Source organism: Mobula birostris, chromosome 2 (genome assembly GCF_030028105.1).
Source record: "Mobula birostris isolate sMobBir1 chromosome 2, sMobBir1.hap1, whole genome shotgun sequence".
Taxonomy (NCBI): Eukaryota; Metazoa; Chordata; class Chondrichthyes; order Myliobatiformes; family Myliobatidae; genus Mobula; species Mobula birostris.
In genome coordinates, this window is record NC_092371.1 from 177,406,490 (window position 1) to 177,422,098 (window position 15,609).

At 40.3% G+C, this 15,609-nt stretch overlaps 1 protein-coding gene across 1 annotated transcript in view; it reads left to right on the forward strand.

Moving 5' to 3' along the window:
• agpat5 (1-acylglycerol-3-phosphate O-acyltransferase 5 (lysophosphatidic acid acyltransferase, epsilon)) overlaps positions 1-15,609 on the forward strand; it is a 152,764-nt gene that overhangs the window by 22,560 nt on the left and 114,595 nt on the right. Inside the window, exons 2-3 of the mRNA XM_072251125.1 lie at positions 9,474-9,543; positions 14,330-14,445. Coding sequence (XP_072107226.1) covers positions 9,474-9,543; positions 14,330-14,445 — 186 coding nt within the window. The remainder of the gene's footprint in view (positions 1-9,473; positions 9,544-14,329; positions 14,446-15,609) is intronic.

The following is a 15,609-nucleotide window of genomic DNA, read 5'->3' on the forward strand; positions in this document are numbered from 1 at the left end:
ACGGATGAGACCAACTATTGTGCAGAAATAAACACGGCTACGTTTCAGGAAAAAAGGGCACTGCACACCAACACTCATCCCATCTGTGAAACATGGTGGAAGGAACATCATGGTTTGGGGCTGCATTGGTGTCTCAGGGCCTGGACAGCTTGCAGTTATTGAGGGAGCAATAAATTCATAGTTGTATCAAGACATTTTACAGGAGAATGTCAGGGTAGCAGTCCATCACCTGAAGCGTAATACAAGTTGGATAATGTAACAAGACAACGATTCAAAAGACAAAAGAGTAAATCAACACCAGAATGGTTTAAAAAGAAAATTTGTGTTTTGGGATGGCGGAGTCAAAGTCCTATAGAACTGTTATGAAAGGACTTGGGGCAAGTTGTTCATGCAAGGAAACCCAGCAACATGCCAGAGTTGAAGCGGTTTTGTAAGGAGGAATGTCCTAAAATTCCTCTAAGTCGATGTGTTGGACTGTTTAACATTTTCTGGAAACATTTGATTGAGGTTATTGCAGTATAACAGGGTCACACCAGTTACTGAAAGCAAACGTTCACATACTTTTTCCAACAAATGTGCATAATATTGTATCATTTTTTCTGAGCAAATAAATGAACAGGTATAATGTTTTTGAGTTTATTTAATTAGGTTCTTGTATTCTAGTTTTGGGACTTCCATGAAGATCTGATCACATTTTAGGTCATATTTATGCAAAAATAGAGAAAATTCTACAGGATTCACAAGCTTTTGAGCTCCACTGTTAAAAGTAGATGTTAACATCAACTGAGATAAAATTGACGAATTCGTTCATTTTTAGATTCAGTTTTAAAATTTTTGTCTGGGCAAAATCTTCAATGCTATTTACCAACTTGCCCAGAGTAAAACGTACTTGAAATGCATTTCAGTAAGGATTAGAAACTACTCAAGCTGAAGAGTTACCCTGGCAATGAAATTTTGAAGGTTTATTGGTCTGGATAGAATATTGATTTTAGATTAGTGTTTCATCTATTTCCCAGTCATTCAGCCTGTTGGGCAAATGCCTGGCAAGATCTTATAAATTTTAATTTCAAAAGGCAATTATGAATGTGGTTATATTTATTAAGAGTTGTGGTAAATCTCACTCGGGTAGGGAGTTCACATTGGTAGAAGATCAAATGCAATGGTTTGTTTAAATTGTTGCTCTGCATGAATAAGATGAACAGTATTAATCCACATCTCTGGAGGCTTCAAAGTTCAAATAAGTTTATTATTAACATACATGTCACCGTATACAACCCTGAGATTCCTTTTTTGGGGGATTCACAGTAAATACGAAGAAACACAATAGAATCAATGAAAACTGCACACACAAATGGACAAACAAGTGTGTTTTAAAAAAAAAATTATGTAATAAGTATTGAGAACATAAGTTGTGGAGTCCTTGAAAGTGAGTCCATGGGTTACATACATAAGCTTCAAATGTATTGTTAATTTTTAATGTTCTTAGTTAGAATACTCTTTGGGCTTAGGCACTGCCATTATCAGTTACAGGGAAGTATAAATACTTCAAGCACTGCCTCTTGCTATTTCAGTATCATAATGGCATAAACCTGATGTATTCCAGATCAGATTCCTGTCCTGTCACCAAATTCAATAAATTGCCTCAGGGAACTCAGTAGCAGAGAAGTGAGAAATGGCCAGAGGAGTGTGGGAGAAAAAGAAAGGTCGGCCTGTAATTGGAGGAAGCAGCAACATTGTTCTGTGTGTGTGTGTGTGTGTGTGTGTGTGTGTGTGTGTCTCTCTCTCTCTCTCTCTCTCTCTCTCTCTCTCTCCCCCCCCCCCCCCCCCCCCCCGGTATGTCAGTCCTCCAGCACTGTAATAAGATGCTGAACTTCTGGCAATTATGTTATTTCAGAAGGCTTAATTTACTAGAATGCCAAGGGTAATGTGGGAATGCTGTGAATCCAAGTGAAAAAATGTAACCAGTTTGAATTGCATTAAGATGCTTCATATTCTCCCACCCTACCACCACCACTTTATCATTTCCTGTCAAAGGCATCTTATGTACAGACAGTCCTGTACTTAGTGTCACTTTTATGTACATACAATCAATTTTATATAACTATCTTGTGTACCACTTGTGTTTTTTTTCTATTGTGTTCTTTATCTTGGTGTGTTTTTTATGCTGCATCAGTTCCGGAATAAAAATTATTTCATTTTCCTATACAGTTGTGTACAGGAAATGATACAAATGATTTTTATTGAATTTGAATCCAAAAGCATTGATGATGGGTTAATATAGTCAGTAAATTAAAAAAAAACAATAACTGTCTTGACAACACGCATCAGAGTTGCTGGAGAACGCAGCAGGCCAGGCAGCATCTCTAGGAAGAGGTACAGTCAACGTTACGGGCTGAGACCCTTCGTCAGGACTAAACGTCGACTGTACCTCTTCCTAGAGATGCTGACTGGCCTGCTGCATTCACCAGCAACTTTGATGTGTGTTGCTTGAATTTCCAGCATCTGCAGAATTCCTCGTGATAACTGTCTTGAGTCTCTTGTATATATTCACCTCTCCAGCACCTGTCTCTATCGAGAATAAAGAAAGAACTTCAAAACAAATGGTGGCTGAGTTGCTGACATGATGTAAAATTGCTGAGTATGTAGAATGTTACAGCATAAAAGCAGGGTTCTTTGGTCCACCATTTCTGTGCTGTTCATGATGCCAATCCAATTCCATCTGTCTGCATGTGGTCTTTATCTCCCCATTCCCTGCCTTTTCATGTGTCTTAGTAGTTTTTAAATGTCATTGTTTGCCATTTACTTTAGACTTCAATAACACTTGGGTGCATTATTTACTTTTTTGCAAAAGTTGATATACATGCCTGTTTTTGGAGGAAGAAATCATCTACAAGGTAAACACTTGACAAAGTTTAAAATCCTTTTAATGCAGAATAGTTCATTGGTTCATGACAGATGTGATTGGTTTGATTTAGTGGGTCTTCACCAGAAAGACACAAGTCTGTTGTCTGGGGTTGGGTGAATAGATAAGCACTGGGATAAATGGAGATGGGAACCAGAGGCCCTTGGAATGACAGTGGTGGAGGGGGTTGTCCAGAGACTCCATGGGAAGTCTGGATGATTGACCTGTTGCTGTAGACGTCTGATATTGCAGCATCTGTAGTTAATGGTCTATTGCAGTAATGTTGTCTTTATAGTGCTCGCTCTGGTCTTGCCCTTTAGTAGTCTGAAAGAAATGTTAGAAATAGTCAATGAAATCAACAAATATGAAGCAAAAGAGGTGTGGAAAGTGACTCAAGATGTTCAACAGAAACTTCTGTATTCTGATTTGAAAAAATTACAGAAGAAAAGCCCAATGGTGGTTGGGAAATATGTACTCTGGGGGATAACAGCATGGCACAATGGATGGGAAGTTGCTTTTACATTTGACAGTGTAGTGCTATATCTCTAAATAAGATGTATAAATTAAAACTTGCAGCAGTTTGGACAAGTGCCAGTGCCGAATGATACATTCTCAGAACAGATCTATGTGTCCTATGATGAAGGTTGCTTTATTTTGTAATTTTACCGCAGATCTAGCAAATTTTGACATCTTGAAGTATGTGCATTGACATGATGAAAAAAAGCTTTTGTTCAAGTATAAGAAAAAAATAACTCGGTGGGAAAATTATTTACGAATCGTTTAAAATTAAAAATGTTCTGTTTTGTTTGATATTCTTGGCTGCTTGGATGGCTTGACAAATCTAATACTATTTTAGATTATAGACTAATGTGGGCATATACCTACAGCATAGTTTGCATGTCATATTTGTCTTCCTCCAAGTAATCTCTTGTGATACCCTGTTTGTGCACAAACATTGTTTTTTTTGTTCTAAAATACACAATTGGAGCCAATTTCCCCTCCCATGCTCTGCCTACTTGTTATAGATTCTGAGGATGTTTAAATAAAGCGTTAAAAAGTATTGTTATGCTCAGAGAGACCAAAACCTTGTTAAACTTCACATTACATTCAGTAAACGTAACATGATGGTTGGTGCATGAGCGTTCTGGACTCCGCGGTTTTCTCCTACTCTATTACTAAAATCTCAATGTTAGTAATTGATCCTCGTGTACAGTATGTCGTGCTCTTTTCCTTCGAATTTTCAGTTTAGGGGATGGAGTGCAACTCAACACTTCCTGATAACATGGAAATTTGTTTGGAAGTAACTTATTTGTGTCCTTCCAAAGTCCAGCCCTAAATAGAAATACACACACAGTGGTCACTTCATATACCTAATAAAGTGGCCATGGTGTGTATCTTATGGTCTTCTGCTGCTGGAGCCAATTCACTTCAAGGATTGATGTGCATTCAGATGCTCTTCTGCACATTACTGCTGTAACACATGATTGTTTCAGTTACTTCTGCCTTATTGTCAGTTTGAACCACTCTGACCATTCTTGTCTGACCTCTCACTAACAATTTGTATTTGCTCACATTTGTTTTTCACAGCATTTTGGGTAATCTCTAGAGACATCCAGGAGATCAGTTGCTGAGATAAACTACCTTATCTAGCACCAATGATTAGTCTATGGACAGAGTAGATCTCATTTCTTTCCCATTCTGATATAGGTTGACCTTCACTAATCCAACTACCTGTAATCCGGTTCCTTTGAAAATCCACACTAACTTCAAATTTTCGGTGCAACTGTAATTTCAAATTTTCCGGGCAACCATACCAATCTGCTGCGCATTGTTTTGGTTGCACTAGATCTGTTCACATGTTGGCATGCTCTTGTAAGCACAGACAGGCAATTCCTGCTTGTTTTCCTGCATTTATTAATATAATTTGCATGAGGCGTGACCACCCGGCACCCGCCAGCAGCAGGGGAGCTAGCGCACGCTGGGTCGGTCCGCCTTCTCTCCTGCCTGCCAGCAGTCGTGCACTGCCCTCCAGCATCGCCCGGCTGGTGCTCTGTTCTCTTCTGCCAATGACCTCATATCAGACGTGGTGACCTGCTGAATTTAAGCATATTACTAAGCGGAGGAAAAGAAACTAACGGGGATTCCCTCAGTAATCTGTGCCTGTTATTAGAATTTCACTTGCTACTCATTTAATATTTCTGTTTCATTATTGTCTAACTTGTACTGATTTACATAAGTCACCTCTTTCTCCCTTATTAGGAGAGAGATAGAGCCTGCTGCATGTGGAATATCAGGTGAACAATGTAGTCTTTGGGATAACTGCGAGTCTGTGTCTTTGCTATCGCTTAGCTCACGCTTCGTTGCTGGTAGTGGGTGTGCTTTATTTTTTTGCCGGTGGGAGAGGGGTTTGTCGCTTGCTGCTGCTTACGTGCAGGGGGGGGGGATCTTAGGGGTTCTAACACTTAATTCTTTGGGGCACTCCTCTGTTTTCGTAGATGGTTGCGAAGAAAAAGCATTTCAGGAGGTATATTGTATACATTTCTCCGACATTAAATGAACCTTTGAATCCTTTGATATTTTAAAGGTATGATGAGGTGGTTAGCTATTGCTTAATGTGATCCTTCTGTAATTCTGCATTTTTACTAATCTGGCACTCCTCAAGTCCCAATGGTGCCGGATTATAGAAGGTCGACCTGTAATTTGACTGAACAGCTGAACCTCTTGACCATGTCTGTGTGCTTTTTTAAAAATTGAGTTGCTGCCATATTATATATAGGCTGATTAGATATGGCATTAATGATCAGGTGTACCTAATAAAGCAGCCACTGAGTGTAAATATGAGTGGCAATAGGAGTAGTTACAGGCCTATCAGGGCCCTTGCGTGTAAAAATTACAACAAAGTCAATCCCTTGAGTCTTTTCAAAATCTGATCTGTGTTCTTTCATGTTTTGTTTTTTGTCCAAAACATATATTGCTCTCAAATGAAAATACTTAACAGCTGAGGTTCTGTAGTTATTTGGGATTTAGAGTTCCACACTTGAAGATTTTTGCCACCTCAATCTGAAATGGATAAATGCTTATCTTGAAGTGGCACTCCATGGTCATGGCATAGGAATGGTCAAGCAATGTCTCATTAGCTGAATGTGATTTATATGTATGACGTGTTTGGAACCTGTTTTGAAGTGGTTCTAATATCCTGCCATGAATGATCATCCTCTGCATACTTTCTTTCAGAGGTGACAGGACAGGGGAGTTGAGAAGAGGATCACAGTGAACTCCGGAGAGAATTGTTTGGGTGGGTGGATGGCAAACACGAGGCATACGGTTACTGGACTCATCATATGGTGGGTGGGAGCAGATGGTTTGATTGGGGGCGGTTGTCAGAAAGTGGTTGTCAGAAAGTGGTGTTCTGGATACTTTTGGGATGTGACCATTAGGCAGTGTAGCTGATGAAGATAAAACACTACAAGTGCTGGAATCTGATGCAAACAGGCTTTTTACACCAAGGATGGATGAGGCTAGAGCTAGAAGTTATAGGCTTAGCGTGAAAGGTGAAATATTTCTGTGGGGGGGGGTGGATCTTCCACACTAAGAGGGTGGTGAAAGTGTGGAATGAGCTGCCAGCGGAAGTCCTGGATGCAAGTTTTATTGCAACATTTTCAGAGAATTTGCATAAGTACATGGATGGGAGGGGTATGGAAGGCTGTGAACTGGGTAGAATAATAGTTTGGCACAGACAGGTTGGTCAATGACTGAAGTAAACAAAAATGCTGGAGGAACTCAGAGGAATGTTGAATGACAATTTTCCTCCACCGATGTTGCCTGACTTGCTGACGTCCTCCTGCAGCTTGCTTTGCGCTAAGTTCATAAATGAGACTCTTGAGGAAAGCTGTAGTTCTTTACGAAACCAGAGCAATCTCAGACTCTTCTTCGCCTTTGTGTTCTATCCTTTTTGATACCACCATATGGCATGTGGGGCCCTTTGCGTTTGCTCCTTCTGTGAACAGACAGGGCAAAGGACAACTTTAGCCTGTGTTTTTCTGCTACCACTTGAAGTTACCGCTTAAAGAATAATGATGTACCCTGTTTTTTTCCAAAGCAAATTGCAAGTTGACACCAACACAGTCAAGTGTGGAAATTTTCAGAACCATATAGGTGAGGTTGTGGATAATGAAGTAGGTTTTCAAAGCTTGCAGAGAGATTTAGGCCAGTTAGAAGAGTGGGCTGAAAGATATCAGATGGAGTTTAATGCTGATAAATGTGAGATGCTACATTTGGTAGGACTAATCAAAACAGGACATACATGGTAAATGGTAGGGCATTGAAGAATGCTGTAGAACAGAGGGATCTAGGAATAATGGTGCATAGTTCCCTGAAGGTGGAATCTCATGTGGATAGGGTGGTGAAGAAAGCTTTTGGTATCCTGGCCTTTATTAATCAGAGCATTGAGTATAGGAGTTGGGATGTAATGTTGAAATTGTACAAGGCATTGATGAGGCCAAATTTGGAGTATTGTGTATAGTTTTGGTTACTGAATTATAGGAAAGATGTCAACAAAATAGAGAAAGTACAGAGAAGATTTACTGGAATGTTACCAGGGTTTCGTCACCTAAGTTACACAGAAAGGTTGAACAAGTTGGGTCTTTATTCTTTGGAACGTAGAAGGTTGAGGGGGGATTTGATAGAGGTATTTAAAATTATGAGGGAGGTAGATAGAGTTGACGTGGATAGGCTTTTTCCATTGAGAGTGGGGGAGATTCAAACAAGAGGACATGAGTTGAGAGTTAAAGGGCAAAAGTTTAGGGGTAACATGAGGGGGAACTTTACTCAGAGTGGTAGCTGTGTGGAACGAGCTTCCAGCAGAAATGGTTGAGGCAGGTTCGATGTTGTCGTTTAAAGTTAAATTGGACAGTTATATGGACAGGAAAGGAATAGAGGGTTATGGGCTGAGTGCAGGTCGGTGGGACTAGGTGAGAGTAAGCGTTTGGCACGGACTAGAAGGGCCGCGATGGCCTGTTTCTGTGCTGTAATTGTTATATGGTTATATGGATCGATGATTTGTTAGTTTCTCACATTTCTAAGGATTTTAAAATCTCTACTAGCTTTTTAATGTAGATTTTAGGCAATTAAGGTTGTTTGTTATCCAATGGGCTTTAAATCCATGATTGCTGGTTAATTCAGATTTTTAGATTGTTAATGTTCAGAACTGCTGAAGTTGTTCAAGAATTTGAGTATTTGATTTCTTTTCATCATGCACTATCCCTTCCAGCCTGCTCATGATTGGACTGTTTGCCCTACTTCCATCAGGGAAGAGGCTACATCGCATCTATGTCAGAGCCATCAGACTCAAAAACCGTTACTTTCCCTAAGCAGTAAGGCTGATAAACATCTTCACCCGCTAACTCACCCCTCAACACCACAACCACCACTGCTTTATCATTTCCTGTTAGTTATCTTTTGTACAGATGCTTCTGCACCTAGCATTGCTTTATGGACATAAATCAATCTATCTATATAGCTATCTTATGTATTTGTATTTATTGGGGTTTTATTATTATTTTCTTCTTATCGTTTTTTTGTGTGGCATCAGATCCCAAGTAACAATTATTCCATTCTGCTTTACACTTATGTTCTGGAAATGGCATTAAACAATCTTGAATATTTAAGGTACATTTTGATTATCTCAAATTTTATTTTTAATGTATTTGACATTGACTTTTATGTCAAGTCAATTGTATATTTGGACACGAACATGCATTTGGTTTGATAATTGGTGCTTAACCATCCTAAAGCTAACACAGGTTGGATGCTCAATCTTGTTTGGAAGACTGGTTTGGTTGGCAGTTAAGTGCTTTGAAATGACGTGAATGTCTGGGGAGTTACAAAAATGCTATGTTCTTGATGTTTGATGTTGATTCCAAAATGTTTGCTGAGTCGTTTATTACTTTAAGTTTAAACAGAATTATGCCTTTTCATTAATTTTCATCTGCATTGAGTCCTGTCCTTATTTTTGGGACATCACAGTAAAATATGTGACCATGCTGAATTCCTTGGAAGTATAGTAGGAAATGAGTTTACAATACATTATCCAACTGAAATGTGCTGCCATCACACATCATAAATTTGTTGGTCAGTTTTAAAAATTATTTAAAATTCCAAGACCTATGACACGATTGATGATGCCAGATGGACATTTTTGAATTGATGCCTTTTAAAGCTTTCTTCTAAGCTGCATTTTATCTTACTTCTGGAGGGAATCTTGTTATAAGACTTAAGCAATACAACAATGCTGGAACTACTCAGCAGGTCAGAAGGTATCTGAAAATTAATGGAGTTCCTCCCGAACAATAAAGATACTCTTAGTTGGAGAGAGGGGAATGGTAATGTTGAGAATAGTAGAGAAAGGGTGAGAAATGAGGTGACAAGGAAAAATGTACAAAAATGAACAGCAATGGGGGCATGCTCTGTTTTTAAATGCTGAAAAAACTCAGATTGTTTTTGTGGTGAAATCTTCAATTGCATCTCCTCTTCCAATGCAGGTTCATACTTTGCATATCTTATGTTTTTGCAGATTGTTATATATGGATCCCTGCCAAGCAAAAAGGAGAATGTGATATACTTGTCTAATCATCAGTGCACAGGTGTGTTAAGTTGGCTTTGTATTTTCTTGTCAGTTATTAGGTCTTTAAATTGTGTGTTCTGATTCTTAAATGGTATTTATTCTTGTATATTTCAAATACCCTTTGAATTCTTCAACAACAAATTACCGTGTTAAATCTTATTCTATTGTTCACTCCTAGGTTTCGGTCTTTCATTTGTAACATGTTAGCAATTATTCCAAGTTCTTTTGTTTTTGGAAATCTGGGAGATACAGATTCTTCTGTTGAGAGGAACAAGAAAATGTTGGCAAACCTTCTGTTTTAAATTAATGCGTTGCAAGTTTGGTGATCAATTCAAACTCATGGTAACATACTTAATATGTTGCTGCATCTCAAATTGGTGTCCATCTTTGTTCCCTTCAATTAGGTTTCCATCTCTGCCACAGTTCCAGATGGTTCTAATTAACATCCTGCTGGCATCATGGGTGTTCTGTTCCTCATTGCTGCAGCTTCTCATGTGGTTAACTTCTTCATCCTATAGTGGGACATTTCCATTGTCACCCACCTGAAACTGTTCTATTCAGTTTTAAGTGTATAATCAACACACTGCAACAGCACTTCTGGTATTTAAGTTCAAGTTTTTCATCATCTGACTACATACATGCAATTAAAAGAAATGACATTCCTCTGGGCTGCAATGCACCCAGAAATGTATATCAAGCAAAGTACATAAAGCACAATATTACCAGTACTAAGTTATTAAAATATAGACAGTACTGTAAACAGCTTGCTGTCCTAGTGACGAGACTTTTGTGGTGGCAGGGTATTCATTTGTCTCACAGTTTGAGGGAAGAAGCTGTTACCCAGTCTGATGGTCCTAGTCCTGCTGCTTTTGTACCTCTTTCCTTATGGTAGTTGGTCACAGAGATTGTCGGATGGTGGTGGTAGGGGTCCTCAACAGTGCTTTGGGCCCTTGTACAACACAATATCACAAACGGGAGAGACCCCAGTGATCCCATCAGCAGTTTTTACTGTGCTTTGTAAGATCTTGCAGTTTCTGTACCACACAGTGATGCAGCCATACAGGACATTCTTGATTGTCCTGTGGAAAGTTGTTAGAATTGGGTTGAGGAGCCTTGCATGCCTCAAAGTGTAGACACTGCTGTCCTGCCTTGACTAATTAGGTAGTGTTTTGGTCCAGGTTAGATTGTGTGTAATGTGCGCACCAAGGAACGTTGTGCTCTTCGCTCATTGCAGCAGAGCCATCGATGTGCAACTGAGGGTGGCTGGCCTGCACCTTCCTGAAGTCCACAGTCATCTTTCTGTCTTATTGACATTGAGACCCGGGTTGTTCTCACACCACTTGAGAAGCCTCTCTCCCTCTTCTCCGTATGCCAACTCAGCATTGTTGTTGATGAGGCCAGCTGCTGTTGTATTATCATCAAACTTGATGATCTGTTTGAGCTGGATCTGGCAGTGCAGTTGTGAGACAGCAGTGTGAGCAGCAGCAAGCTGAGCACACAGCCCTGGGGGGGGGGGGGCAACAGTGCTCAGTGCTATGGAGCTTGAGATGTTGCAGTAAACTTGGACTGACTGGGATCTTTCTGTCAAGAAGACCAAGATCCAGTTACAGAATCCAAGCAAGGACAGTTTACCCACCAACCTCTGAGAATAATTGTGTTTAGACATGGATGAACAGTAACTGAAATGGAACTGGGGAAATATAAAGGAGTAACAAACACAAAATGCTACAGGAACTCAGCAGGCCAGGCTGCATCTATGGGGGGGAAAAATGTACAGTCAACGTTTCAGGTCGAGACCCTTCGGCAGGACCCTCTGCCTGAAATGTTGACTGTAGTTTCCATTGATGCTCCCTGGCCTGCTGAGTTCCTCCAGCATTGTATGTGTGTTGCTTGCATTTCCAGCACCTGCAGACTTTTTCTTGTTAGATATACAAAGAAGGTTAAAATTGGAATTCTTGGTGATGGACCAAATGTGTGATCCAAAGCTCATCTGATGGCAGTTGTCTTTGGACAGCTGCCAGGGTGATGGTGGAAGCCAAGGTATAATAGTGACTGTGGTCTTCCCAATATTTTATCGATGGAAGTTTCTGCTCGTGGACTGGAGAAGATGAAATTATGAAGTAGAGCTGTGTGCTTCCTCTTCTACGCGGGGTTCTTTTTCTCTGATACAAGGTTTGTAGCAAAGTGAGAGAAGTGGATGAGCAAAAACCCAGACCTAACCTGTTTGATACTTCTGTTGTTTTCTAATATTTGTGTTGTAAAGGATTTCTGTATCAAATCCGATTCTCAGGGAATCTCATTATTTTTTGAATAATGGAGATTGAAGATGCTATTCATAATAAATGGAAACCAAACAAAGCAACCAGAAATGGCTTTTTATTGAAAAGCAACATAAGCAAGTTGATTACTTGAGGAAAGTATCAACATAGGAGCAAGAGCAATGTGCTGGCATCACCATTTGGTGAGGTTGTGGATCTTGATAGTACTGTGATCTAATGTATAGAACATAGAACACCATAGCACAGTACAGGCCCTTGTGCCCATCAAAGTCAATTTATTTTTAAAGTGCATATATGTCACAGTATTCTTCCCAGAGGTTTTTGTGTTGACTTTTTAACCCTACTCTAAAATCAACCTAACCCTTCCCTTCATTTTTGTTTCATCCATATCCCTGATGTATCTGCCCCTACCACTACCACATCAGTGTGTTCCATGCTCTCATTACTCTTAGAAAAAAATACCTACTGTACCTCTGACATTTTCTTCTCTTCCCTCCCCCCCCCCCCCCGCTTCCCCCATACTTTCCTCTAATCTTAAAATTATGCCCCCTTGTACTCACCATTTCCACCCTGGGAAAAGGTATATGCTTCATTCTGTTATGTTTAATAGTCCTGACATCTTGTAGGTTCAAATTAGGTCCAATACTCTGAAATAGCATTCTCGTTTGCTTTAATCATAAGGCAAGGGGTAGCTTTTATTTTGTGTGTGGAAAGCAGGAATTTTTCCAGAGAGTTACTTTGATAAATATCACGATACATGGTCTTGTGGATGCCATCTTAAAATTGGCAAAAAGTTATTTCCTAATTCCTGGGTGGTTTGGTTCTTCCAGAAGTATGGTTATACAGGTTTCCCCCGCCATCCGAAGGTAGAGCATTCCTATGAAACGGTTCATAAGCCGAAATGTCGTAAAGCAAAGAAGCAATTACCATTTATTTATATGGGAAAATTTTGTGAGTGTTCGCAGACCCAGAAATAACCTACCAAATCATGCCAAACAACACATAAAACCTAAAATAACAGTAACACATAGTAAAAGCAGGAATGATATGATAAATACACAGCCTATATAAAGTAGAAATACTTTTCCACAATCATTACTGCACTGCTCTCCGTAGCGAAAATCGCACGCAAGCGCTCTCGGCAGAAACACACGCAAGCACTCTCCGGTAACCTTTAAGCTATGAAGCTGCCAAATCATACCAAATAACACGTAAAAATACAGAGCCTATATGAAGTAGAAATAATGTATGTACAGTGTAGTATCACTTACGGGAATCGGGAAGACAGCGCCAAACACACGATGGTGTGTTAGACTTGTCGGAGTTTGGGTGGTGCAGTGGCCTTCACCCTCCGGGCCGTTGAGCGATACATTGTTGCAAAGAACGCAGGGGTCCAGCGGTAGCCGGGAGGTACACAGCGCATCTTTAAGAAAAAAGCCAAAACAAGCATGCTAATTAATTAGGTGCCGCCCGTAATTGTCGGCCCAGATCAGTGCCGGTTTCCGATTGCATCGTCTCTGATCTGGGCTGACAATTATGTGTCGGCGGCACCTAATTAATTAGCATTTTTATTTCGGCTTTTTTTCTTAAAGATATGCTGTGTGCCTCCCGGCTAGCTTTGCATTCTCAGCGAATTGGTATCTGTCCGTGGCCTGGGGGTTGGGGTGGTGGGACACTGGGGTGTCATCTCGTCGCCTGTTTCCATTAGAGCAGGCAGCTCATCTTCTATCTCTGCCTGCCTCCATGTCGAAGGTCGAGGTTCGTCGTCTGCTGTGGCTGATGTGGAAGGCTTGCTTGACTGCTGAGCCTCGCGCAGTTTTCTATCACACAGTTCTTTAATAAGGACTCAAACCATCCTGCAAATATCCCCTAAACTGACGTACCCTTTCAAAATTAAAGTTGTACTTTATCATTACTCATTCGGTTTCGATTGTTATCCTTTTTTCTTCCAATTGCATCAGCTCTTCATCTGTCAGCTCTTGGTGATGGGATGCCAAAACCTCTTCAACATCATGTTCGTCAGCTTCCACAAGCCAAACTCACGTTGTCCTTACTTCGTTCACCACGATCAAAACGCTTAATTATGCCTAGTTTTACCGTAAGTGTAACACCCTTACGAGCTCTTTCAGGCTTTTCCGATACCATAGAACTCATCTTGCAAATGGCTGCTCACAGGCACGTGTTAAAGCAAAACAGTTCCGAATCCGGGGGAGAGCGGCTGCTCGGGGCGCTCTGCCTTTTATCGCGTGCTGATTTTTTTTTCGTAACAGTGAAAACACCTTCTGAAAACAGGGTACTAATGTAGGTCTTTCGTAACAGTGAGGTTTCGTAAAGCGAACATCCGAAAAGCGGGGGATACCTGTATACTCATTCATTGAAAATGTTGCAGAGTACATATGTTTGACTAGTTGACTTGATAAGCTACTTTTTGAATGGTAAATACTTATTGTTTAGTTTTCTGCTGTTTGTATTATTGAACATATGCACCAGGAATATATATGAACAATATATTTTCTTCCCATTCAGTTGACTGGATCATTGCAGACATGTTAGCAATCAGACAAAGTGCATTAGGCCATGTGCGTTACGTCCTGAAGGATGGACTGAAGTGGCTTCCGTTGTATGGATGGTACTTCTCTCAGGTATGGTGCCTCCTCTAAACACAGCGCTAGATTGAACTGAATATGTCTGGACACTTTGAATTTTGTGTTTTATATTCTGTATTTTTGCTTTTTTTTCTATTTGTGCTTTATTTTTATTGCACGTGGGGAGGGAGATTTTTCTTTGAACGGGTTCCATGGTTTTCTTCGTTTCATGGCTGTGTGTGGGAAGATGAATCTTAAGGTTGTATACTGCATATGTACTTTGAATCTTTGAAACATAGCGAGTGTGGGAAACATGATAAGCAACTTCATTTCAAAGGGTAATATAATCTGTTTCTTTCCCCTCAGGCATTTTGTGGTTGACCAGTTTCTGTAGTGTTGAGACATTTAGAAAAAAAATTGTTGTGAATTAGATATCAGCTTCAGTATCAACCACATTCTTCATACACAATTCTTTGAAACCAAAAATAGAGAACACTAAGAAGATGAGGTTTATTTGTTGTTTGCCTCAGATCAAATCAGTGAGGATTATGCTGGGCAACTTGCTAGCATTGCTACACTTCTAGTGCCAACGTATTATGCCCACAACTCAGTAATGGTGAATCTTTGGAATGTGGAAAGAAACCAGAGCACCCACAGGAAGCCCATGTATTCATAGAGAGAATGTACAAACTTCTTGTAGACTGTGGCGGGAATTGAACCCCGATCTTACACTTGGTGCTGTAATAGCATTGCGCTAATGGGTAGGCTTCAGTGCGACGCTGCAATTAGCCAGTTGTTATTTTGCTTTCCCACGTGTATCGATCATAATGTACTAATGGCTTCAGCAGCCTCTTTCACATTGTTCCATATGTTACTGAATTTGCCTTCTCAATGTTCCCTCTATTATTTTTTTACATCTGCGTGGATCAACCAACTTCAGCTGCTTCATCAATGACCGACCTTCTGTCATAAGGTCAGAAGTCGGGATGTTCGCAGATGACTGCACAATGTTCTGCACCATTCGTGACTTTTGAGAATGAAGCAGTTCATACCCACCATGCAGCAGGACCTGGACAGTATCCAGGCTTGGGCTGACAAGTGGCAAGTAACATTCGAGCCATGCAAGTGCCAGGCAATAACCATCTCCAGCAAGAGAGACTCTAATCATCGTCCCTTGACATTCAATGGCATCACTGTCACTGAATCTCCTATTATCAACAT